The sequence below is a fragment of the Natator depressus genome, chromosome 5 (assembly GCF_965152275.1).
Source record: "Natator depressus isolate rNatDep1 chromosome 5, rNatDep2.hap1, whole genome shotgun sequence".
Taxonomy (NCBI): domain Eukaryota; kingdom Metazoa; phylum Chordata; order Testudines; family Cheloniidae; genus Natator; species Natator depressus.
In genome coordinates, this window is record NC_134238.1 from 119,782,178 (window position 1) to 119,809,415 (window position 27,238).

The following is a 27,238-nucleotide window of genomic DNA, read 5'->3' on the forward strand; positions in this document are numbered from 1 at the left end:
GTACTGATTTACACCTCAGTGCTTGGTCAGTTTTCTCCCACCCTCTTCTTGAGTTCCCCCATGCTTTTGCTCACAAAGACAAGAGCTGAGTTTAAGGGGGCGGCGAGGGGCTGCTAGTTCTTGCTCCTGCTACATGGGACCCCTTGAGTCAGGCAGTTAGTGGCTCACCAGCCTGCTGCCTTCCAAGGTCACCTTTCTGTCCAGTGCCCAGCAGGTAAGCAAGACATCTGTCTGAAACAGGAATTCCTATGACTTATTGACAGGAAAAAGCATGACTGCCTGTCTCTACCCGGTTGGTGCCCTTATGAATTGCTAGATTAGCCTGCATGCCAAGGGAACCTGCTGTGGATTGCACTTCACTGCTTCTCCAAGCAGGAGGAGTGCAGTGTGGTCCTATTTATTTGCCCGCCATGTCATTCAGGGATCATGCCCTGCTGCCTGTGCCATGACTGGATGTGTGGAATAAGAGGCCCCTACAACAGCTTCCTGCACTTGTGTACAAGTACAGCAGAGGGCTGGGCTGCAGTTAGCTCTGAGCATTTAAAGCAGAACCTTGGTTTGTATTCTTTGTTGCTATTTAATTGGCTGATTGGTTTTAGTGTCTCCACGTGTATCATTCGGGGTAATACATGACAAGTAGCATGTTTCTGTCGTTTGGGTTGTCCCCATTTTGGGATCTCTGAGACTCATGTTTCTAAAGTCTCATCTAAGTAGTTGTTACTTGAACCTTAAATCCAAGTTAGAGAGACATTAAGATGATTAAACAAGAGAAGAAGAACCCCACTCTTACTGCACAGGAGCTTGCTTGTTTTTGCCTGTGATTTCTGTGAGGAAGTGTCATCTAGGGGCTAGGGCCTGGGGCTGGGAGTCAGAACCTCAGGGTTCCAGTCCTGGTTCTGCCCTGACTTGGTTTCTGATATCGGGAAAGTCACCCGACCACTCTGAAACACTCAGGCTCCTAGTGACCAAACACTTCAGCCCTCAGTAATGTAAAAGTTGCTGTCATTTTCAAATGGTGTTTCTGTTTAAGCTGTGAGGTAGTTCATATTGTTTAATGCAGACCAGGGGTGTGATTTTTCAAGGCTTCCATGTGCAGAACACCCAATTGAAGTCAATGGGAGTTGCTCCTATGGAATGCTTGAGGACTGGTGCCGGCATCTGTATCTGACCTTGCAGGATTCAGAGGCTCCACACTTTTGGAATAAGGACTCCAGAAATACAAATAAGTACCGACTTGTCCACATGTAGAAAGAGTTGCAAGATGCATCCCTTTGTCCAGATGTCCACTCTTGATGTACAATGATCTCCTAGGCATTTAGGGGCAGAGTTTCAAAACTAGTTGGAAGGAAGGAAGGAACTGTTTTCCCACTGCTCATCTGTGTTAGAAAGTTAACACAGATGTGGTTATATCCTTAAGTATTAAGACACTGACTTGGGAGCTTATTGTCATTGTTATGTATTGATTTCAGAATGTTACACCTGGGACTCTTACATTAGTTAGCTGTTACTCACAGAAGTAGTGCCAATGACTTGATTAAAACTACTCCTATGAGTAAATGCACATTGATATAAACAAATATTCCACAACTGGACCCTTTATAAGCAGATCCTTGCTGAAATGTATTGCCATGGGAAAAGCAGAACAGGAGAAATTTGCTAATCTTTGCTTTTGTTAATCTACTTGCGGATGAAATGGGAATCTAGTATAATACTTCCAAAAGTTGTTGAAAAATAAAGCATGTGATTAATTTTTGTCTTTGCAGTTCTTGTCAAACAGCAAAAAGCACGACTTATTAATACGGTTGGAAATTGGATGATAGTGAAGCGTTGAAAGTACAAAAGTACCTGAAGACGTGAGCCTGCATTACTGTAAGTACACTTTCTGTACAAGTCTAATTACAATGTAACCTGATTTAGTATTTCATAAGAACAACATCCCAGAGTACATCTTATGGAGTACTGTTTCTACCTGTTAAATGGCCTTTAAAACATGGCTATCAAGTCTGTCACTTTTTAAAAAGATGTTCTCAACAATCTTTAATCATGCAATAAAACAAAGCTTATGTTAAATAGTCTTTGACTGTATGTGCTGCTTGCCCTATCCGTTAAGCTGTTTCAGTGCATGGAATCCAGTTATCAAAGAAATACACAAGCAGGCTGAGCTTTTGGGTTATGTTATGGAAGACAGCAGAGATGATTCTTTTCGTGTTTTTGACACAATGGAGCTAGAAACACACAGGCAAATGGGATGTATCAATTTCTGTCTAATGCAGGTCAGATTTAGCACTGGGATGTGCTGTCTGGGCGCCTTGCAAAGAGGAACTCAACCAGATGAAGTGTCCCCATTTGTGGATAGCACCTCAAATCGACACACGCTCTTGCTGCATGAAATAACTGGAATGCCGATGTACCATCTTTCGTTATTGCTACTCTGTGATGGCAATGACGTACCGAGCGGCATGTTGGCATTAATGCATGCAGCATATGGTTTTGAATAGAACAGTATTGAAAATATAAGTAAAATCAACATCTAGGATCTTGCTCATGAATTGCTCCAGTTTAGCAATACATTGAGGCTGAAATTCTGTAACCTCAGCCTGAAACCCAAAGGCGTGTAACATCTTTTATTGCCCCCTAAAAAGTTAAGCATTGTGCTGAAATAAACAACTTCTTTCTGTTCTGTAAGGTTTTACACACATAGTGGGTTGTGCTTGTGTGTGTCTCATTCATCTCAGTGGAAGTTGTGTGGGTGCAGGAAAGGTGTTATTATCATGGCCTAGATTCCATACATTTACATCAGCAGAGATGGAGAGAGAATCAAGCTGAATGCCTCCATTAAAAAGATATCTGCCAAGTGTGCAATGCTACTTTTTAGGACTCACGAAGTATGTAATATAAATAAATGACTTTGAAATTGCTCGCTGCTGTTCAAAGAGCCTTGACGTATTCACAGAATAAAAATCACGTGGCATTTAAACTATATCTGGGCACCAGTCCCGTTAAGGTTAATATAGATCTATATATAAACAGAAGTTTGTGTCTACTGGATTGGCTAATAGAATACAGATCTCCTTGCGACTTACCAGGTACCCTGCTTGATCCGTCCCACCCAGGAACTGGCTCTGCTGTTCGTGAATAGAAGGTTGGGAGTTCGGGGATCTGGGAGTAAATGTAATTTACTGCATCTGGTGTCAGAGAACAGAAAATACAGTTAGATAATGTTATGAGGCCGAGTGGCTTCATTGCTTAGACAGCAGAGTGTTAACTTATCAACCCAAACAATAGACATCAGAGCTTTGTACTGGATAATTGGATCAAAGTAAACAAAGTGCCAAGTCACAGTCATGTGACTGGTGTTCAGCAGACTAGCTGAGGTAGGAGAGAACATGTCCAGATGACTCAAACTTTGTGTCAGTTGCACACATCAAACTATTTGTCAGGCGCTTCTCGATTTTATGAGGTCAGTGACCTCAACAAAAGAATGAACCCCATGTAATGGGTAGAATAAAGGATGTTTTATAGAGAAATACTCATATAAAATGAAGTTTAAAAACTCTGGAGGTAACAATGATCAAATGGCATGACAGGCCAGCTCCCTTATATCAGTTATTTGGCATATTACTTTTGTGTTTTATAGGTTGGTGAGCTGGCATTTGGCTGATCCCATGCTTACTTGACATTCGGTGGGAATAGAATATCTTGCAGTTCCACAGTGCCACCTTTCATCCAAAGCCCTCTGGCCCTGAGTCAATAGGAGCCTAACTTTAAGCATTAACTTTAGTAGAACTACTCACATGCTTACAAATGGGCACATGATTCAGTATCTTGTTGAAATGGGCCTTGAAAGTGGTCAACAAATATTGACTAAGACTCACAACAGCAGTGCTGGGAGGTAGACTAAGGGAAATACTTACAGATTCCTAAATTACACATAGATAGGTTAAGTGACTTGCCCAAGGTTGTGCTACCAGCCAATGGTAGAGTCAGGAGCTCTCAGTCTCCTGCTCTAGGAGCTTCTTTCCAGGTTTAAACACACAAGACAAAGTAATTATTCAAGATGTTTGCATGCTAGGCAGAAGAAGAAAGACCAGATTTTGATTTCTGAAGCAATACTGAAGTATGATCACAAGGAGTATTTCCTTTGGTTTGTTAAATCGACTCCATATTTCCAGGCACAGGTGTTTGCCTCAATCTGCCTATCACTGCATTGATCCCTGGAAATCCTGAAGCCTAGTGCAGGGTTGGACAAACTTTTTGGCCCGAGGGCCACATCGGCGTTACAAAACTGTATGGAGGGCTGGGGTAGGGAAGGCTGTGCCTCCCCAAACAGCCTGGCCCTCACCCGCTATTCGCCCGCTCCCACTTCCCACCCCCTGACTGCCCCCCTCAGAACTCCCAACCCATCCAACTCCCCCAGCTCCTTGTCCCCGGACTACCCCCTCCCGGGACCCCTGCCCCTAACTGCCCCCCAGGACCCCACCCCCTATCCAACCCCCCCTGCTCCCTGTCCCCTGACTGCCCCGACCCCTATCCACACCCCCATGCCCTGACAGCCCCCCCGGGAGTCCCACACCTATCCAACCCCTCCGTTCCCCATCCCCTGACCCCCCCCCCCCGAGAACCTCCACCCCATCCAATTGTCCCCTGCTCCCTGTCTCCTGTCCACTCCCCGGGACCCTCTGCCCCTTATCCACCCCCTCACCATGCTGCTCAGAGCAGCAGGAGCTCACAGCCCCACTGCCCGGCCGGAGCCAGCCACGCCACCTGTGCTGCCCGGCCAGAGTGGCGGGCCAGAGAGCTGGTGGCGCAGCGCACTGAGGCGGCGGGGGAGGGGGAACAGCAGGGGAGGGGCCGGGAGCTCGCCTCACCGGCCGGGAGCCCAGGGACCGGGCAGGGCGGTCCCGCAGGCCGGATGTGGCCCGCGGGCCGTAGTTTGCCCACCTCTGGACTAGTGAATCCTAGTCCCCCAGGGAACGGTATGTATAGCCAGACTGGAGCGAGGCCCCCATGGATCTCAATTACAGAGACAGAGAATGATGTCTTTATTGCTATCTCCAGTCAGAACTGCGCCTCCCTCACAGCCTCTGATAAAAAAAATAAAGCTTGTCTAAGGCACACTACATTTACCCATCCCCACCACTGAAATGTGACATACAGAAACTGTTTCCTGGGATCCCTGATTTTCAATCTCACTTTGTACTGCAAGGTGTTTGGCATTATATATTTCATGGTAATTTCTTGGTCCTGGTTTATTTCAATCAGACTGGTCCACCTCTGTCCATACATTGTGGAACTTTCCACCTTCCCTGGTGACATGTTCTATCTATCTGAGGTACTTAAATAGCCCTTCCTCACAGTAATATCTGAGTGCCTCACAGTCTTTAATGTATTTATACTCATAACACCTTTAGGAGCTAGGAAAGTGATACTATCCCCATTTTATAGATGAGGCAATGAGACAGCGAGAGACTAAGTGACTTGGTCATGGACAGACAGAAAGTCTGTGTCAGAGTACGGAAATGAACCCAGGTCTACTGAGCCCCAGGCTATCACCCTAATCACTGGACCATCCTTCTGAGAGAAGCTCAGGAGCAAGACAAGACAAATTTCTCTGCCACCCCGATAGGTTTTAGCAAAATTCTAATATTCACCAAATTTTATGGTAAATAAGAGATTCTATTTTCTCTGTTCCCTCAAAACATAAATCTTCCAGTCCTTGGGGTTAAAAAATATAGATGATGTTGTTTCTTCTAAGTCTGGTGTATACTAGTCTTGTTAAAACAATAAATACTGGAGGGGAAACAAATCTGTCTGTTTTGGTCTCTCCCATTGCTTGTAAACAGAAGAGATGGGAAGGTCTCTGCAGTGTGTGTGTCTGTGTGTGTGGACCCATGCAGGACGGGGAGAAATCAGGATTAAGAATTTGTTCGGTGGCTGCTTCATCTAGTTCTTTGTGCGCAAATGTGCACCTCACAAAACCCACCATCCCAACTGTTGGTAGTCTCAGTAAAAAGGTGAAGCAGAAAAGGGGCATGAAGACTGAATTACCCTCTGATCTCTGAAGCTGTGTCTCTGCTAGGAAACTCAGGACCTGTTATCCATGACATGGTGGTAAAAAGGCCGGAGCCTGGTCTACACTAGAGCCTCCACCACTGTTACTATCAGTAAAGCTGCACAAGTGGTGAATTCTAATCCTGGGCGAGTATTATGGATTTGACAGCCTGGAAGTCTTCCTCCATCTCTTGGCTGAGGCACCTTAATTGAGTGAGGAAACTTCCATTGTTAGGATATAGATATTCAGGCCTGTCTGCAAAGGCCTGTACTTTAAGAATTTAGGGGTATTCTTATCACTTGGCTAGTTCTAGAGGTATAAAAGAAAGAATCAAAATCACTGTCTGCTGGTGTAAGGGCCTTCTCTTACTGTGACAGTTTGAGGCCCTGTTCTTAGGCTAAGGCCTTTGGCTAAGCAGCAGAGGCAGCCATAAGCTGGGAAGTGACCGGTCACATCCTCACATTTCAACCTAGTCACATTGAAAGAAGGTGCTATTGGGCTGTTAGGAATACAATCCTGTCCTGATAATTCCTATCACCTCCAGAGAAAGGGAAGTGCCTAGAAAATGTAAAAGGAAACAGCATCCTGTCTGGCAAGAACTCACTTATCAATACTGGGATGTGAAATCCTCACTTCTGTATTGTTTTGTCATTATAGTTCCCACTTTGCTATTGTCTGTCTGTATAATCTCTGTCTGGTTCTGTGATTGTTCCTGTCTGCTGTATAATTAATTTTGCTGGGTGTAAACTAATTAAGGTGGTGGGATATAATTGGTTACATAATCATGTTACAATCTGTTAGGACTGGTTAGTTAAATTTCAGGAAAATGATTGGTTAAGGTATAGCTAAGCAGAACTCAAGTTTTACTATATAATCCGTAGTCAATGAGGAAGTGTGTGGGGCCGGGGGGGGGGGGGGGAGATGGGAACAAGGAATGGGAGTAAGGAAATTGGAATCATGTTTGGCTAAGGGCAGGAATGGGAACAGGGACACAGGTGTAAGGCTCTGTGGTGTCAGAGCTGGGAAGGAGGATACTAAGGAAGGAAACTGGAATCATGCTTGCTGGAAGTTCACCCCAATAAACATCGAATTGTTTGCACCTTTGGACTTCGGGTATTGTTGCTCTCTGTTCATGCGAGAAGGACCAGGGAAGTGAGTGGGTGAAGGAATAAGCCCCCTAACATCCATTGCCACTGCTCATGCTGTATCCGTTGTGGGTATAAATGGAGGACAGTATTATCTAACACTGCCAATCCAGCATCTGTCACCACTACAGAACCCATATTCCTCATGGAAACACATAGATGAGATTTGTACCAAGTGCCTTTGAAAGCAAGGGCTGGGTTTGGGAAATATTCTTTATTTCACACCTCAGTGGGCAAACGTAAGCCTCAGGAACTGGACTTTTTTGTTTTAAATGCATAGCGCCTTCTGAAAGCTTTTTTGTTTTGCTGCAATAAGGCCTGAGAGAAACAATTATTTAAGACACAGCTCACTGAGCAATGGACAGTAACAGCTGCTCTCTCTTTTACAAGGTTTCTTGCCTTTGGTGAGACACGGGTACAGTTCCTCTGTGCGGTTATTCTGGGAATCTGCATCAGCACGTTTCTGAAATCTGTTTGCCACACACAGAACTGCTGGCTCTTTCCACGTGCCAGGACATGAAGCAGTTTGGTCTGGAAGCAATGGAAATCCAATAAATAGTTGTTCAACCAGACTATGGAGGGTCTGGTTGGAACAGAAAACTGGGTACCAGGACATCTGCGTTGCATTTCCTTCTCTGACAGTAAATCTCTCTCGGGCCTTGGGCAAGTCACTTCATTTCTTTGCAAAAAGAAAAAAGAAAAGGAGTACTTGTGGCACCTTAGAGACTAACCAGTTTATTTGAGCATGAGCTTTCGTGAGCTACAGCTCACTTCATCGGATGCATAGCTATGCATCCGATGAAGTGAGCTGTAGCTCACGAAAGCTCATGCTCAAACTGGTTAGTCTCTAAGGTGCCACAAGTACTCCTTTTCTTTTTTCTTTTTACGAATACAGACTAACACGGCTGTTACTCTGAAACCTTTCATTTCTTTGCTCTGCTTTCCCCATCTTTAAAAAGGGAACAATAATTACCCTAATGATAGGGTGCTATGAGGGTGAGCTAGGTTAAAATGTTTTATATTATATGGAAGGGATATTAAACACTATGTGTCAGGGCTTAAGCCAAGCTCTAACTCTCAAAGACAAGGATGAGACCTAATGTGGCAGGCAGATTATCCACATCTGCTACTCTGGGGTTCTTACTCCTTCCTCCGAAGTAGGTGGTGCTGGCCACCATCTGAGATAGACCATAGGAATTGCCCGTGTGGATGAAACCCATGTTGCTAAAACAAACTGAAGATGAAAAGAATGATGTTGTTATAGAATTGCTGCCACCTTACTGTCTGACCTTGGTCACATCCCTCAACCTCTCTCTACCTAGCATTTTACTCAGCATCTTTACAATGGACACAATTGACCTACTTCGCAGGGGTGTTCTGAGGTTTAGTTAATGTTTGTTCAGATAAAAGGTGCTACAGTGCATAAGTGGAAAAATATGAATCCATTTGTTTCTTTAAGTGGATTTGGATATTTTGCTTTCTCCTTTTGGTATGTTACGACTCTTTAAAACATTCTTAAAATTGGTGTCCTGGCATTGTGGGTTCCTTAAAACAGATTAAATTTTAGGATTATGGCATTTTCCACGCCATCAACCAAATGAATGCTTAGGAAAACATATAGGGCCACATTTCCAAAGAGCTCAGGGCAGATTTTCAAGGGCTCAGTACCCAGAAATAGGTCCAGGCTTGCAAACGAGCTCAGCACTCATGAAGGCACGTAAATTAGGCTAGATTTACAAAAATGCTCAGTAGCCTGCAGCTCCTATGGAGATAGCTGTGACTAGATGTTCACATTAGGACCTCACCCAACACAAATGAGCACTTTTGAAAATCTGGCTGCTTATTTTGGTGCCTAAATGCAAGCAGAGCTCTTCTGAAAATTCTGGCCCTGGGGACCAAAGTCTGTTCACAGTTATACCCGTGTAACCCTCTAGTATTCCATGGAGCAGAACTGGCACACATAGATACATCGAGAACAACTCCATGCAGCTAGACTGGATATACACATATGTAATGGAGATCAGAATCTGGTCCACAGGGTGTATATTTATGTCCAGATTCCAAAGGATTAAAAATCAAGTTTGGCTGAAAGGCTTGGATTTCGTTAAGCTTTGGTTTGGGGCTATAGCTGAGTGACCAACGTTACTGTAAATGTGGCATTCAGACATTTTAATGGGAATGGAGCCAATAAAGAGATTAATAAAAAAAAATCTACAGCTGAAAAGCAATAAACAGGAGGGATGAGCTAAAGATAACAAAAATCCACACTCTGCTCTTTTGAAGATCTCTGCGGCCATCTTGCCAATTTGGTTTTAGACCTCTGACTGTGAACAGGGCAGAGGGAACAGTAATGGAGTCTGCTCTCTCTTTTCCAAGCATCTCTACGTGAGGAACATGGTATGAGTCGGGTTTACAGGACTGTCGTTTTGCCAGACAAACTCGGATTCATGTTTAATCCACCCACAGGCTTGTGCCTATGGGCAGGTCTACACTAGAAGCGCTACACTGGCGCACCTGCATCACTGTAGCACGCCGGGTGACGATGCTCTATGCCGAAGACAGAGCGTGCTCCCGTCGGCATAATCATCTCCACGAGAGGCAGAAGCTGTGTCGGCTGGAGAGTGTCTCCCACTGACATAGCGCTGGAGTGGACAGTACTTAGGTCGCTGTAACTTGCGTCGCTCAGAAGGGTGTCTTTTTCACACCCGAGAGAAGTAAGTTAGATCGACTTAAGCGACAGTGTAGACATGCCTTAAATCTATTACATTTTTGCAGGCCATGTTCATTCTTAATCAAACTCCTCTGAAGCCAATGGAATTATGCCAGCAATGAATTTGGCCCAGTGTGTTTCATTGTCTCTTCATACTTCATGTCCAGTCTAGTAGCATCTTCTCAATCATTCCGTTTATTAACGGTAACTTGCAAAACCCATAGCGTCACTGCCATTGTGCTTACAGTTCTATTGGTTAAGACGACGGCCTGCAATGAGCTTAGTAAAAACATGTACGGCCAAGAGATACTAGGGTCAAGCTCATCCCTGATGTAACTCCAGTTCAAGGAGTCACACCAGATATGAATGTGGTTTATACTTAGTAATTGCTCGCTGTAATCCTAGCCTAACGGAGAGTGATGGAATCACAGTATCCATACAGCCCAGCACTATACTGTGTCGTCGATGTCCAGTGCAGTTTTGTGCAGGGATAGCTGATGTATTTTGTAGCACATCTCATGACATGTTTAAATGAAAGGCTTGTCAGCTCTTTGTCTGTGATGTGCCACCAGAGCACTGATATGCTGCAAACTGGCTGTAGTGTGAGGAGGTAAGAGTCAGCATGTGACAGGCCTGCTGTCCCCAGCCTAGTCATTGCCATTCTGCTTCCTCTCACTGGGGGATCTGAAGCAGTCAGTCAAAGTGCAGTTACACTGTGGAAAGTGACCACATGGGAGTGATGTTTATTTGCTTCATTGACGTAGAGTTCAAAAATGGTCATTTAGAAATAAAAAGATGTCTTTTTCCACCTTCCAATTCAACCTGGCTTCTCTCTGATCCATGAATCATTTTTATATAGTCACTTTTCTGACATCTGAATTAAAAGGAAGATGCTCAACAGCCAGTGTCTCAGATGGAAAAAACATAAGCACAGAGCAATTTATTCTCTGGTTTATGGACTCTGCGGCATGGGTCACTTGCCTGGATCCTCTGGGCATATCTCACTTAATCAAGGTCCTGCCAGTTCATGGGCCTCGAGCACTGGAGCACCTCAGTCCCTCTTTTTGTGACCTGTGGCACATAATAGTTGGGTCTCTTCAGGGCTGTAATACTTGTGTCTGATTTCAGGAGGGCCTAGTGTGGGTGTTGGTGGCCTGTGCTGTACAGGAGATCAGACTAGATGATCTGCTGGTCCCTTCTGGCACTAAACTCTATGACTCCAAGTCCTTCAGGGAGTGTCAGCAATTGACATGAGGGTCATGAGTGCTAGACGGTGCACTCAGATCTTTCTTTGCTTTAGCAGGTTATTCCTTCATTGTCCATCACAGGTTTCCTTGCACTTTCCTCTGAGGGATCTGGGAGCGGTTACGGTCAGAGAGATGGTTGGTCTGCAGCTGTTCAGCTCTTCCTATTTCCTCTGAAAGGTTTTTAAAAATTTACATAATGAGACAGCTCCCTATTGGCTACAAACCCGTTTCTTCCTACTGAGATCAGCTATAGTTTATGCTTACTAACTTGTCTCCAGTTCAGATGGCAGAAAGAAAAAAAGATTATTAATTTTTGCCAAACACTGATCTTTGTCAAACAATGCCCCCCAATCATCCATGTGGTGGGCTTGCAACATGTACTTTCTCTGGGAGAGCAGAACACAAGAGACTTAACGGTTCATTCAGGATATCATGTATAGGAAGACCTGGTCCTCGCCCTGAAGAATTTATGATCTATTGACAAGTAACAGATGAAGGGTGAGGGGCAGTGATATAACACAAGTGAAGCGGTTATGATGATGGTAGGCACACATCTCACCAGCTGTATTTTTGCTCTGATTATCTATTTATATTATAAAAGCTTAGTTTTAGTTTGCATTGGATTTGGAAGTTCCTGTCAACCTCTGCGAAATCCTGCTTCTTGCAAACTTGTGAGGAAAGTTAGCCTCAAGAGGCAGATAAACTTTAATGAGAGGAGAAGTCGCTTTTGGATCCTCGAGAAGCGCCACTAGTGGGGGTGCTATGATAATGCTGGAAAATACCATGGCCACCATTTTATAACTGGGGTTGCCTACACTGAGACGCTTAGGATCGGTTTTACAAAGGCATTTAGGCACATAAAGGTGCAGATAGACACTTTTGTAAATACAATTTGGTACCTAAGTGCCTAACTCCCATTGAAATCAAGCAGAGCTGGGTGCCTAACTCACTTCGGTGCTTTTGAAAACTATCAGCACCTTTGTGCCTAAATACCTTTGACTGTCTGGCCCCAAAATCTAAGTTGCCATTTTTTCAAAGGTGCTGAGCACTTGCAACTGCCATTGAGTTCGGTACCAGAAAGCAGAAAACCAGGTCCCCTGGTATATAGGTGCCCACCTATGGATGCAGGTGATTAACGGTAAGAACCCATGTTAGAAATGTCTGGCCTAAGTGTCTGGTTGTGGCTGGCCCTGCACAGGTACGTGTGGAGGATGGGTGGAGTGAGAAAGGGTGCAGAGGGCCCTGCCCCAGCTTGCACAGTGCCTGTCACAATCAGCAGCATTCACCCTAGGAACAAAACATTTGCCTTGCTAGATTGGTCTCTATTCTGGTGTCCCTCCTCCGGCAGTGGCCAATTCCAGACACTTCAGAGCAAGGCCAAACAAAAACAATTGTATAATAAAGTCTTCTACTGGCAAAGATGTATCCTGCCCTGCAGGTAGAATTCCTTTCAGACACCTGTAGGCAAGATGAAGCCTGACATATGTTAGGATGGCCTCAGGAATGTCTGATCTGGCTCTTACTCTTACAAAAAATCCTCTCACCACCGACAGCCTATAAATGTTTCCAATAACACAGCATTTAAAGAGGAGGTTACTGATGGGCCTCCCTTCACTGATGCAGGTTACTTTGATTTAATTCAACTGGCAGTCTTCCCCAATGCCTATATTAATTCTTCCTGCTGGACAAAGGCAGGCTAAAGTTCCTTCTCTATCCCTGCAGCAAAACTTAGATAACTTCTCTGCCTAAAATAGATGGCACCTCTCCCATGGTATTTTTGGTTGAGGAGATCTGAGTGTTTCACTCCTATCTGCCTCATCAATGAGGACCACGTGAGCCAATAAGCACTGCCAGGGACACTGGCAGCAGAGTGCACGTTACCACCCATTGTGTAAAAGAAGAAATTACCACTCTTCTCCAGCTGAAATTTACAAGAACCCCTTACTTCAATCCATTCCTCCCCACCAAAAAAAGGCAGCCTTGTGATCTCTTCTGACTCCGAGGGCTTGCCGCACAATCTAGGTTTGGTTGCATTTAAAAATAGGTGGGAAAACCTCCGAATATGTCGATAATACTATTTAAAGACCCATGGTTTGAGTATCCTGTTCTATGTTGAACCTACTCAGAGGCCTTAGAGTGGAGACAGATTGTCTTGACTGACAACTCCCTCCTGTCTGGAATTACAACCTATCATCTTGCCCATGCCCAGGCTATAGAAAAAACGCTACTGCTAAAATCACTCCCCTCTGCAGAGGCCAGATCATCCTCTGCCTTAGGGCAGCTTTATACTGCTCCAGCGGTGCAAGGTTGCTTTAAGTACAGTAGATCAAGCCCCTGGATGATCTGCCCTGCTTGAGGGGTTTCCCTGCAGAGCTTTGATAGCAGCTTCTACACCTCTCTTCCCATCCCTGCAACTGGAACAAGGGGCATGGCTGGGAGGAAGATGTGGCCACGCTGCCCTATATACTCTGGTAAAACCTGGGTGCAGTCGGGGACCTTTGAGGCTGTTGCCTCAGTGAACAGGAGCCTCAGGATGGGAGGGGTTCTACAGATGAGCATCTGGCCCAAAATAGCTCTGTTAGGTCCCTCTCCTCCTTTCTGTCAAGCTCAACTTCTAGGCTTTTCACAGCTCCAGTCCTGCCTACATCTCTGCCATCAATTCCCACTAGTCTTCCTCTTCCTGCTGCCTATGCTTCTCCCAGGCCTGCTTCCTCCTTTGCCTGAGGCTGCAAAGACTTGCTCCTGAGCTTACCGCTGTGGACTGTGAGTAATCACACTGAGCTCAACGGGACTACTCCCATGAGTAAAGTTAGACAAGGGCATAAGCCTTTCTACAACTGGAGCCTAAATGTCCCTTCTATATCCCCCCACCCCTGGTCTTCTCATCTTTCCTCCACGCTATCCCGTATGCTGGAAACACAAAGGATGACCTCTTTCTCCTGACTTACATCCTTCCTTAAAAACACACTTCTTCCACAGCCTTTGGGTGTAATTTAGCACCTAGGGGCAAGGATGGTGCCTTCATCTGTTTATGTATAGCATATAGTACAGTGATTTATAATTCACAGACTTTAAGGCATGATGGACTATTAGATCATCCACTCTGACTGCCTGTGTAGCACAGACCTTAGAATTAGACCCAGTTACTCCTGCACTGAGCCCAATAACTTGTGTTTGCTCAAAACATCTCTTCCAGAATGTCTTCAAATGAAGATGTCAAGAGATGGAGAATCCATCCACCAACGGTGCCCAGTGAATAATAATAATAAAAATACTAATGGAGGACACTGGTCTGCCTGGATATTTTATAGAGCATGGGGATGGATGGGCTGCTTAGGTTAAAGTCAGAACGGAGCAACACAGGCTAGCTTTTTTATTATTATTAGTTTACATACTATTGAATCAGAAGCAAAAGAACCAAACTACTACAAGAAAAACTACTCACACTGCTAGTGTTTCTTTTCCAGCTGGGGAAGCTCGTTAGAAAACCTGGTTGCCAAACAAGTCCAGAGAAGCTTTGGCTGAAGGCTGGAAGTGTTTGGTTGAGGTTTGGAGTAGGTTCTTAAGACAGTCTGGTTAGGAATGGAGAAACTGACCTGAAGTACTTACTCATGTTAATTAGGGCCTGATCCTGAGCTTAGGCACCACTGAAAAGTGAAATAACGTGTTCATCTGGGGACAGCACAGTAGTATAAGCCTTGATGCAAAGCCCGCTGATGTCAGTGGGAGTTTTCCCATTTACTTGAGTAGTCTCTGGATCAGTCCCCTACACGCATTACACTGTAACTCCGAACACAGCCTCAGTGCTCTAATGCAGTGGTTTTCAACCTGGTGTCCACAGACTATGTCTAAGGGGTCTGTGAAAGGTTGTCATTACCATAGAACAGGGGTGTTCAACCTCTGGCCTGTGGACCCCTGGGGGTCTACAGACTATCTAAGATTTCCAAAGGGGTCTGCACCTCCATTTGAAATGTTTTAGGGGTCTGCAAATGAAAATCCCACTGTCCTAATGTGTTAGGACCATTCCATGCCATCCTCATCTATGGCTGAAGACCAAGAAACTGGGATGTGATTTAGCCAATAGTTGGAGGCCTTAACATTAATCTCAGTGCCCTACATCTGTAAGGGGACTGTTGTCCCCTTACTAACATTCAGTGGGGGTGTTTTGGTTGGCTAGCTCCCACTACTAAAAGAAAGGCGAAGGGGCAATGGGAAATCAGGACCCTGAGACTGACAGTCCCCAGGAACAATGGGGAGAGGCCAATGCTCCAGGTCAGCCTGATTGACAGGGCAGGTAGGCTAATCAGGGAGTCAGGAGGCCAGGGTGGAGGGTCCCATCCTCCGTGTGAGCTGGAATTGCCAGGGTCAGACAGAGTGGGGCCGAGCTAAGGAGAAAGCAGGGGCCCAAGGTGAGCTGGGGAGCAGAGATGCGCCAGCCACGGGGACCAGAAAAGCAGCCCAGGGAGCAGGTCAGTGCTGGGAGCAGAGCTGGAGCAACCAGAGCCAGAGGGGCCAGAGAAGCAGCCCGGGGGCTGGAGGCAGAGCAGCAGCAGCAGCCGTGCTGAGGCAGAGTGGAGGAGCTGAGGCTGGAGCAGTCCGGAGCTGGGTGCGGTGAGCAGCTGGGGAGAGCGAGGGGGACCCCGGACAGCAGGCCCAGCACAGGGAGATGCCCCCAGCCAAGAGGCTCTGCAGGCTAGACTTGGAGGGGGATCGTAACCCCGACGGGGCGGGGGCGACGCTGGGAAGAAGGGCCCTGCCACCTAGAGGTCAGGGTGTGTGGCCACTGCCAGAGCAAGTGTCCAACCCATAGCATCCCTGCAGCACAGTCAGGGCCTGGGCAGGAGCCTGGGTCTTGTGAGGAACAGGCTGAACTGCCCTGACGTTCCAGAGACACTGGTGGTGATGTCCCTGGGCTGGGTTACGTGTTTTCCTTTAACCTTTCCCATTTTTTTTCTTATTTTAAAAAATTGATTGCTGCTTAATAAATTGTGTTTGCCTTGAACTGTATGTAATGATCCCTGGGTCAGGGAAGCATCCAGTGCAGAGAGAGCACCCCGGGGTGGGGACACCTTAGCCCCTGCCCTAAGTGACCATAACACAATGGGGGGGGGGGCGAGCCCCCCAGGAATCCTGGGCCCAGCCTTGTTGCGGTTAACAGGACTCTGCCATACAGGAGAGTGGAAGGGGAGCCCTCGAGATCAGGCAGTCCTCTGGGTAAAGGGAGTGGGAGCGAGGACTCAGATCCTTTCGCTAGCCCACTTCACCGGGGTAGTGTATAAGCCAGGAAAGTTCCCCACAATAGTGGGACCATTCCCCCACTTACACATCCTACCAATTCAGTGATGAATAGCAAGAACCAGTCTCTGGAGTGCAAGTTACTGCAGATAAATGATGGAATAAAAAAAACATGCATTATCCACCATTGGTGTTTAGTTCATAAGGGGCTGTCTGGCTATGTGTGAATTTATAAAGCTTTCAGCTAACTCACAAACCTAAATGAAAAGTTCAGTATTCAGGCACATCATGTGCATTTGGGACATTGAATCTATAAACTAGTTATTATGGTAGACATCCATCAAAGCAATCTTTTCTATTTGTGAGACTTATCACACAGAGAATATTACTTCCCAAAGTAAGTATCTAAATGTAATCAACACAAGTTATTAATCTAAATTAAGAGTAATCGTCATTTTATTGAACTGCTTATGAACACTGTGAGAGCACACCACACAAGGGGGAGGGTCTCTACAGTACGTGAAAGGAATTTGCAGCATTTGGTAGCATATGGCAGATAGGTCAAGGATATGAATATTGTATGATGCCCTGTTGGCTGCATAAGCTATTGCAGGCTTTCATGTCCCTCGCCCGCATATAGAGCGTGCTGGAAATTTTCTGACGGAATGCTTTTCTATCAGAAAATGATGATTTGTGGAAACATTCCATGGGACTAGGTCTATTACAATTAAACCTTTGATGGAAACCAGGTGTTACGGAGCAGGGCACGGGCAGTCTGGCCTAGTGGTCAGAGCTGGAGTCAGAGGCAGAGTCAGGAACCGAACAGGGTTGGAGGGGACTGGAGCAGAGCAGGCGCAAGGCTGGGAAGAAGGCAGGCACAGGAGAGATCACAGCCACTGGCCTTTAAGAGCAGGTCTGGTGATGCCCAAACCACCTGAGTGACTGAAAGGCAATCAGGGTATTCAGCTGCAGGGCAGCTACCTGGCCCCAGGCTCAGCTGCGGGCCCTCATTCCTGACACCAGGCACTTGACAGAAACTCGCCTTGTTTCCTGTCAGCTTGCCTGCCCGCCCACCTGCCTCCCCCAAGCTCTCCTACTCCTCGGCAGCCCAGGCTCCAGGCAGATTGCCAGCTGGGCTGCCATGGAGGCAGGCAGGGCTTCCCGGCTCCTGGGCTCTGCACCAGCCTGACTTCAGCAGGCAGCCAGGGTCCCCCAAGGAGTCGGGCAACGGGCAGCCCCCGGAGCATGCTGAAAAATTCCATGGAGGGTCTCCTGACACAGAACGTACCAGTCTCTCTCTCCCATGAACCTTTCTGACCCATTTGTCCCAATTCAGGATGAACATTTTCAAAAACTCTGAAGCTTTTCACAGGAGGGAGATTGCTTTCCAGCCAGCCCTACAGGCACACACTTCATGACCTGGACAGGAGAGGCAGAAGCACCCTACAAAAGGTGGTGGTGGTGGTGAGAGGGGCAGAGGTGCATGAACCATCTTCTCCCCAATGCCACCTCTTCTCTCCAAGGCCCCGCCCCCAGCTCGCTCCTCTCTACGCCCTCCCCCTGTCATTTGTCCTTACAGCCAGTAAAATGTGAGAGGGCCATGGCCCCCTGACCCACCCCTGTTTTGCTGCTCCTGGATCTGGAACTTCACAAGCCTCATGGATTCTTTAGAGGCCTAGCCTCTTGCTGACAGCAAGCATGAGTTAATAGAAAGGCCCGTATGTGAATTACATATGATTTGGCCATTTGGGGCTCAGTGACATTTTTGTTACATGTTGTCTGAAGGTTTATGTTTATGTGATCTAGCTCCAAATAGCCACTGGGATCAGGGTCTTCTTGATGAAACATGATTGTGCGTCAGCTAAGGTTATTTCCAGTCAATGAGATGGTCAAGGATGATGCAGGAGGCAGATGGAAAAGCAATTCTAGGGTGATATTTGAATGGCAAAGTGAAAGGCACATTACACATAGAAAATGTGTAGTGGAGAAAGTGTGGCAGGGAACACTGACCGCATTGGGCTTGGATGGAACAGGGTGCAGAGGAAAAGCTTCTCATATCTACATCAGCACCAATGAAACCCAATCCAGCCCACTTCAGCAGGGCCTGCATAAACCCCACTGCCCTAATTACAACCAGACAGACACACTTCAGGTGGTTTCTTTTGCACGCTTTTTAACATCTTAGAATGAGGATCATATAGAGTTTGTGTGTTCCTCTGTAAGAAACATCATTCTTGAGTCTGTGCTACCAAAAAATAAAGGTTCTACGGAAAAACACTCTGGAAACAATGGACATAAAGATCAGCCGCCATATTTAAAGTTAACGGAGTTTCTCTGGGTTATGCTGATGTCCCCGAGGAGAATTTGTCCCCCATAAGGTTTTAAGCAAATGCATCGCAAAGCATAGTGTACAGCAGTCGTGCCATTTGTGTGGGTGCCACAGTAATACCAAAGCAACCCCCCCCCAACCACATCTCACAAATCATAAAAACAATAATCCCCACCCTGTATCACTTAGCAACAAATTGTTACTACACATCACCAGTTAAAACTGTAGATATAAGTAATGGTGCAGAGGCACTTACCACCATCCTGGTGTGAGAAGCTCTGTAAAGACACAAATATGGGGATCAGTTAAGCCTTCATGTGATGTGAAGCCTCCAAGTTTTTCCTCTAGAATTATCTTGTGTTTGCTGTCTGCCTCTTTGAGACTTATAAAGTGGGAGAGAACTACTGAGCTCTAAGGCTATACGTCTACACACTAATATCAGCAGCAGCTAGGGAATGCATAACTACACGCTGCAGTGAAAAGCAGACTGTGTGTAGCAATATGTGAAAAACTCGAGCAAGGGGGAAGAAGTGGGGAAAAGACTCAGCCTTTCCCAGCTGCCTCTTGCCCTGCCAGAGCCTTTCCCCCACCATCGCAGTCTTTCCCTGCAGTGGGGAAGAGCTCCACCCCCGGGACACCATGCTGCTAAAACCAGCAGTGTAAACAAGGAGCTATGGCTTGGGTGAATAGAGAATTGTTCAGAGTATGTACTCACATATGTATCCACACCCTGCAGGTGTGACTTTCCTCACCTATGCCATGTGTTGCCAGCTACACTGCTATTCACACCAATGCGGGCGGGGGGACGGGGACACACCTGTGTACATAGTCTACACACTGCCAACAGAAGTGTGAAGAGCAATGTACCTTGAGCTGGGCGGTGAGAGGAGAGGGATACTTAGTGTCATTGACATGACAATACCTGTTGGTCAAGCAATGTTCAAGAGTGTGAAATGTGGTCTGGATCCTCAGCTGGAGGATACCACAATGGAGTGAGCCCAATGAAGGGAAGAATACACACCCAGCTGCTATAGGAGAGGTTGTCTATGTACAGGTGCACTTCTGGACTGGCTGAGGGGGACATTTCTCGCCAACCAGACTTTTTATTATCTGGCTGCTGTCTCCTTAAGAGTGGCTGCAGGATTCCTGTACTTTCACTCCAGTGAAATGGAGAGCTCCCCACCTCTCCCCGAACTCCAACGGCACATCCTAAAAAAGCCGAGGAAGTCCAGCACTCTTTGGAAAGGCAGGTGAGTAGCAAAATAACCTGCCCTAGATAGGTGGGTTTGAAAGCTCTGGAGTTTTTTTGATCTTGCTCAGTCCACATCTTATTAGACTCTCCACAGCTATTCTCCCACTGTGCAAAGGCACATAACACTGCAAATGCTGCTTTCAATCAGTATTACACCATGGCTTCACTCTCTTTGAGACTGAATCTTTTTTTGTACCTTTTGAAAGTCCTCAAAGGATTTCTCTGTCTCCTTTAGTTTCTCCAAGATGATTTGCTCTTTGGCAGATATCTGGGATTCTTCACTTTCTAGTGTCTCTATTTCTTGTTCCAGCCTGGAAGACATGGAAAAACCATCCATCATTTATTGCAGTGGCATACTAGATATCTGAAGGCAGCATCAACCTGGGAAGTGAGCATTGGCTTCCTAGCTGCAAAGGTATTAATCAGGATCTTAAATAGGTCAGGAGACAGTGGGAGAATTTCAAAATCTTGTTCAAAAATAGTTTCTTGGCATAGTAGGAGGTTAGAGGGAAGACAGGGCTTAGAGCGTTTGTGGTATAGAAAGGTCTACGTCAAAAAGATGGGAATTTTGGATATGATCGACTTGTCTCAGAACATTTGTCTGTTAAATTAACACCCCCGGCCTCCTTCTCCATTTTGGAAATCTCAGTAGGGCAGGTATATAAACATGCAATAATACTTGGAGGAATAAATATCTCCAAATCCTTCCACACTATAAAGGACGGAACTGGAAACAGCTGCTGGAGGCTGGCAGGGCACCAGCCCCATTGATAGGATTTCCTGAGCTTGTGTGGTACTTGTTTCCAGAAGACAAGGCCTTCACTTGGGTAGGATTCTCAGTTTAATCTTTCTATCTTTCCCATTGTCTTTGGATGATAATGGGGGCAGAACCCTATCAGCCTGCAGGTAATACATACCATGACCTGCCTAGAAAAGCCCTGGAGAGTGATCCTTAGAGATGCTAAATACCCATAGTGCTCATTGATTTCATTGGGAGTTGTGGGCACTCAGCACTCTTCAAAGTAGGGCCAGAATGATTTTATATTACAGCTATATAGTGCCAGATCCCCCACTGGTGTAAGTCAGCCTCACTCCATTGACTTCAGTGGTTTACACCAACAAAGGATCTAGTTCACAATTTTTCTGGACATACCCTAACTTACATACAACATTATCACTATTTCTGCACCATCCATACAAAAATTAATTGCCATATTGAATGTTTGATTTGAGCAAAAGCCGAAGTCTCAAAACGGGGATGTCTGAAGTTCAGGAAGCCCACTGACTTCAGTGAGAACTATGGCTGTTCAGCACCTCTTGTGGATGTAGGAGTCTCACATGAGGCACCCAAACGTGAAAGTTTGGCCTCTATTTCTTTTCTCGCAGGGCTACAAGACAGACAGTATGGCCGAGAATGCGTTACATAGGAGAGTCAGCCCGTCACTGACCAGAGCACTCTTTACAACACTCCTAACTCAACAAATACACTGGAAATGGACATCAGCAGAACCAGAGTACTAGTCACAAGATGGCTAGCTCCTGTCCCGTCTTTTCCCTTGGCAATGCTCAGTTATCCAGGCATATTTATACCTCAAAGATGAAGATATATGAATTCCCTTTACCTTGTGGCCTGATGAATTTACACTGCAGAGATGGGTGCACACATATTCATTTTTTTGCGAAGTCAGTCGTTTGCAGCATTCAGCATTACAGACTCTGTAATGATGTTTGCTGCTAGCCAAATGATTTCAGGTGGCCCGGTAGGTAGGGAAAAAGAAAGTGCATCTGACAAAGCCAGAAAATTGCAGTGGGAGAATTAACTCCTTTCCCCTTTTAAACAAACCAGAACTAGTCAATCTATTATCCCACTGAAGTCAATGGAATAAGATGTTACTCAAGTACGAGTAACGGTATCTAAATCTGATCCATAATAATGGAGGGTGGTGTTAAATGCATCATTTCCTGGATACCAGCTCAGATCTCTGGAGAAGAGGTTTGTCATGGTTGATTCAAGCCAGAAGAGAAAGTTTGTTTCAACCACAAAAAAAAGCTCTCAGCTTTTGCTTTGATTTTCTTTTATGGCTTAGTGGGCTGTTTGCTGTCTCAGTTTTACTCCGTGATGTCTTCCCCCCCCTCCTCCCATTCTCTCCCAAAGTCCCTGCTGCTTTCATGCCAGACTGCCTGCCTGCTGCCCCAGTTAAAAGAACAGTCAGGCCGATGCAACAGTAGATCAACCTCTTTCTGACAGCACATATTGCTCTCGGCTTTCTTTAACCCCTTCGTTGATTCTCTTAAGAAGCAGTAAGAGCCACAAGGGGGAAGAAAGAAATTAGGGGAAGCTATCAGGGTAGATCAGGGAGATGAAGGGACATGGATTTTTAGTCTGACGCTAAATAAGTATGCTTGTAACAGCTGCCACCAGTGTAAAATGGCATAACCCCATTAAAGGCAATGGAGATATGCTGATTTGCACCAGATGAGGATCTAGCCCTAAAATGGGTACTCTGAAGAGCTGGTCCACTCTTGAAAAAAATCTGTCTGGTCAGCTGAAATGCTGGGCCTCCTGTCCCTGCTCTTCCTCCCTATGAACTATCTGAGCAGTGCTGGCCGTTCCAGGAACGTCCAGGTAAGATGTACCCCATGTGCTGCCCAACGGAGCAGACGCATTCAGGGCAGCGACAGCATGTCACGTTCCTTGCAGCACCCAAGACGGCGAGGCACCTTGCTACCACCGGCCCTTAGCATGAAGAAGTCTAGCCTGTACCTGCCTCAGGCAACACGAGCACTTCCCTCCAGGCTTCCACAGGCCTCATTCTCTGACGGGTTAGCGATAGGCTTACTCCAACCCCGCGTCCTCCGAGCATCCCCAGTAGTGTCCAGCCCCATCTCCACTGGGCACTTACAGCATTACCAAACCCACTGTTCCCAAAGGAACAGTACAGCACAGCTTACTAGTTACACCCGGGAACACAGCTTCTGCGTAACACTCGGCACTTAGGTCGGTTTATAGCGAAAACAAGATGAAATTTATTTAACGAAGAACAGAGATTCATATGGTTGCAAACGGGTATATGGGAAACAAAGGGTACGCATAAAACAAAGTCACAGCACGCATTCTAGAGCAGGGGTGGGCAAACTTTTTGGCCTGAGGGTCATATCTGGGTGGGGAAATTGTATGCAGGGCCATGAATGTAGGGCTGGGGCAGGGGGTTGGGGTGTGGGAGGGAGTGCAGGGTGTGTGTGTGGGGGTGCGGTGTGCAGGAAGGGGCTCATGGCAAGGGGTTGGGGTGCAGGAAGGGTGCGGCAGAGGGCTCATGGCAAGGGGTTGGGGTGCAAGAGGGTGCGGAGTGCAGGAGGGGGCTCAGGGCAGGGGGTTGGGGTGCAGGAGGGGGTTGGGGTGCAGGCTCGAACGCCTCCGGGGTGGAAGTGGCGCGCAGCAGGGCTAAGGCAGGGAGCCTGCCCTGGCCCTGCGCCACTCCTGAAAGTGGCCAGTATGTGCAGCAGTGGCTCCTAAGGGGGGGGTGGGGCAGGGAGTGCCGCCACGTGCTGCCCTCGCCTGTGGGTACCACCCCTGAAGCTCCCATTGGCCACGGTTCCCCATTCCCAGCCAATGGGAGCTGGAGGGGGCGGTGCCTGCAGGCGAGGGCAGCGCACAGAGCCCTCTGTCCCCCACTCCCTGAGAGGCTGTAGGAACGTGGTGCCGGCCACTTCCAGGAGTGGCATAGGGCCATGGCAGGCAGGGAGTCTGCTTTAGCCCCACTGCGCCAGGCAATCCTGCAGGCCGGATTGAAAGCCCTGACAGGCCCGCAGGCTGTAGTTTGCCTTCCCCTGTTCTAGAGCCTAAACTTAGCTAACAAGGTGCCCTTTTCTCTAATAAGGTACCAGCCACCCCAAAATCCTTCTCACCATGTTTTTCAACCAGGAGAGCTGAGACCCTTCTTTTGTGAGGCCAAGACAGCTCACAGCCTGCCTCCCCTGATGAGGGATAACTGGGGGGGGGGGGGGTTCATCTGCACCCCAGATATAGTTCCAAAAGTTCATTGTCTCTACTCCCTAAGAGGATAACCTCTGCTGGATTTGTTTTTCCCTGCAGCGCCCACAACCTATTGATCACCATTTTGCTCAGGTGGTGAATGGGCATCTATTGTGAACTATACAATACTCACTTTGCATACACGACTAGCCAGAGAGAGAGAAGCATCTCTTCCTGCCTACCTGCCAAGAATATGTGGCTCACTTTTTGGTGACCTGCCTTAACTCCCAGATCTAGAGAACCTAATTTTTAGTATATACACACACAGAGAACCCCTCACCTATTTTCCATGCACACGTCCAACAATGAGTATGACCATCAGTGCAACTAGTATGTAGATCCTAGACCCAGGGGAACCCTGTAACCCTTGTGCACCCCTGGGCTCTCTGTCAGTTGGTACAAAGAGGTTACTGAATCATGCTATTGAGGGACAACAGCAGCACAGAGGTGATCTGCCATGTGTGAAGGCCCATGTTAAGTTTCCAGTTTTGTCTGAAATAGTGTTACCTCATTATTTGCGGCATTCTCTATGCTTACTAGAGTGACGTCATGTTACCGAGTTATCTAAGGCAATTAAAAAGATGAAGGGAAACCGGAGAACACGTGTATTTATTTGTAATGTGTGCTTCACTGTATTATGCAGGTGTCGCATACGTTATGATAAAGCAGTCATTCTGCTACAGAGGACTGCATTCTCTTGCTTAAGCTGCATTTTTAGCTGGTGAAGTATTCTTGAAGAGCCAGTAGCGAAAGGGTTAAAGTGTGGGACAAGCCTTGCTTTGCGGTCTGTATTTCTGTGCTAATTCCAAGGCTTTGGAAATGGTGTGTGCGCATGTGTGTGGTCTGTATTCTTTTTTACTTCATGATACAATGAACACACGCAAACCTGAATTTAACAACACACACTTACATACCATCTGTGATCTAACTAGAATTACCACAATCTCAGCTGTAATCAACCCATCTAGAGTACACACACCCCTTTTATACCTCCTGAATAAATAGGTCTTCACTGTCATTTGACACCTGGGAAGGAGACCCTTATAATTTCCTGTTCTTGGCTTCTTTGTAGATTTCAGGCTGAAATTTCAAAGATGACTGCACCTGTAACGCCAGCCAAATAAGCAACAACACAGCTTGGAATTCTGCAGGGAATACCCGAGTGGGAAAAGGGATAAAGGGATAGGATAAAGGCAGTGTGAAAAACTGACTGGTTAATGTTGTTGCCCCTTGGCCTGAGCAGTTTGCCAATATTTGGGGCCTTGCCAGGTTGTTTCCATTAGGAGAAGTCCTATTCCCCTGAACACAGTATGAATCAAACTGGAGGCAGTTTTCTTGTTCAGAAATGTAAGTCAGCTTTTCAAATAAGTACTGATACCAAGAGAAGCTCTGCCTCCCGGGGCCATTGCTTCTCTTGTTGTCTCCCTGCTATCTGTTTCCTTCCAAACACAGACACAGACCATGCAGCGACACCCAGTCAATGCCCCAGCTCCTGCAACTGCAGTCAGCCTTCAGGAAAACCCCTATGGCCTCATGGCTTAGCTTCTACTCAGGACTGCCATGATAGTCCAGGCCTTGAAGCATAGAATGTCAGGGTTGGAAGGGACCTCAGGAGTTCATCTAGTCCAACCCCCTGCTCAAAGCAGGACCAACCCCAATTAAGTCATCACAGCCAGGGCTTTGTCAAGCCTGACCTTACAAACCTCTAAGGAAGGAGATTCCACCACCTCCCTAGGTAACCCATTCCAGTGCTTCACCACCCTCCTAGTGAAAAAGTTTTTCCTAATATCCAACCTAAATCTCCCCCACTGCAATTTGAGACCCTTACTCCTTGTTCTGTCATCTGCTACCACTGAGAACAGTCTAGATCCATCCTCTTTGGAACCCCCTTTCAAGTAGTTGAAAGCAGCTATCAAATCCCCCCTTGTTCTTCTCTTCTGCAGACTAAATAATCCCAGTTCCCTCAGCCTCTCCTCATAAGTCATGTATTTCAGCTCCCTAATTATTTTTTTTCCACATCCTTCTTGTAGTGTGGGGCCCAAAACTGGACACAGTACTCCATCAATGCCAAATAGAGGGGAATGAGGCCTCACCAATGCCAAATAGAGGGCAATGCTTCTACTTATACAGCCTGAAATGTTGTTAGCCTTCTTGGCAACAAGGGCACACTGTTGACTCATATCCAGCTTCTCATCCACTGTAACCCCTAGATCCTTTTCTGCAAAACTGCTGCCTAGCCACTTGGTCCCCAGCCTGTAGCAGTGCATGGGATTCTTCCGTCCTAAGTGCAGGACTCTGCACTTGTCCTTATTGAGCCTCATCAGATTTCTTTTGGCCCAATCCTCCAATTTGTCTAGGCCCCTCTGTATCCTATCCCTACCCTCCAGCATATCTACCACTCCTTCCAGTTTAGTGTCATCTGCAAACTTGCTGAGGGTGCAATCCACCCCATCCTCCGGATCATTAATGAAGATATTGAACAAAACCGGCCCCAGGACTGACCCTTGGGGCACTCCGCTTGATACCGGCTACCAACTAGACATGGAGCCATTGAGCACTACCCAGTAAGCCTGATGATCCAGCTGGCTTTCTATCCACATGGCTTCTAGGGTTTCAGCTATTTTGCCCCTGCACCCCATATTCTTTGCAGTGATATTAGGATATGATTAGGACATAATTATGATGTATTTTATGCAAGATAAGTCATGGGAGGGGTCACTGGAAAAGTTATGATGTGCATATATCATTTTTGTATCTGATGTTATGAATATTGACTATGTATCTGTATTTTAAATGTAGTTACACCTGGGTAATGGCCACTAGACAAGAAGCTTTCAGTCTAGATAGTGGGTGGGGAAGGGTCTATTCAGGGCAATGAGCCATTAGGAAAAAACAGTAGGCCTTAGGAGAAGCTTATCTCCCACCTGGTGATCTTTCCTGTGAATGCTCCAAACAGCCTGTAAGTAATGGCTACTATGAATCTACAAGGACATGCGATCAGACCACATCTCTGGACTCCATCTTGGGATGTCAGTATTTTTGCACAGGCTGGTCTGGGAACCAAGCTTTGGAACAAAGGGTTCCCGCCCTAGGAAAAAGCTATATAAGGCAAGGAGTGACATCTGGGGATCTTCACTCCACACACAAAAAGACTCCTGGAAACACCTGAGAAACAAAGACTGAACTGGAGGAAGTGCTGGACCCAGGCTGAAGGGATTTCTGGGCTGTGTATAAA

The 27,238-nt window shown here is 46.5% G+C and overlaps 1 protein-coding gene across 4 annotated transcripts in view; it reads right to left on the reverse strand.

The window, feature by feature from the left end:
• The window catches only part of PALM2AKAP2 (PALM2 and AKAP2 fusion), a 388,863-nt gene that overhangs the window by 210,220 nt on the left and 151,405 nt on the right, over positions 1-27,238 (reverse strand). For all 4 annotated transcript variants that reach the window (XM_074953529.1, XM_074953530.1, XM_074953531.1 and 1 more), the window contains exons 4-6: positions 20,167-20,281; positions 18,975-18,996; positions 3,084-3,185 (exon numbers count right to left, since the gene is read on the reverse strand). In XM_074953529.1, coding sequence (XP_074809630.1) covers positions 3,084-3,185; positions 18,975-18,996; positions 20,167-20,281 — 239 coding nt within the window. The remainder of the gene's footprint in view (positions 1-3,083; positions 3,186-18,974; positions 18,997-20,166; positions 20,282-27,238) is intronic.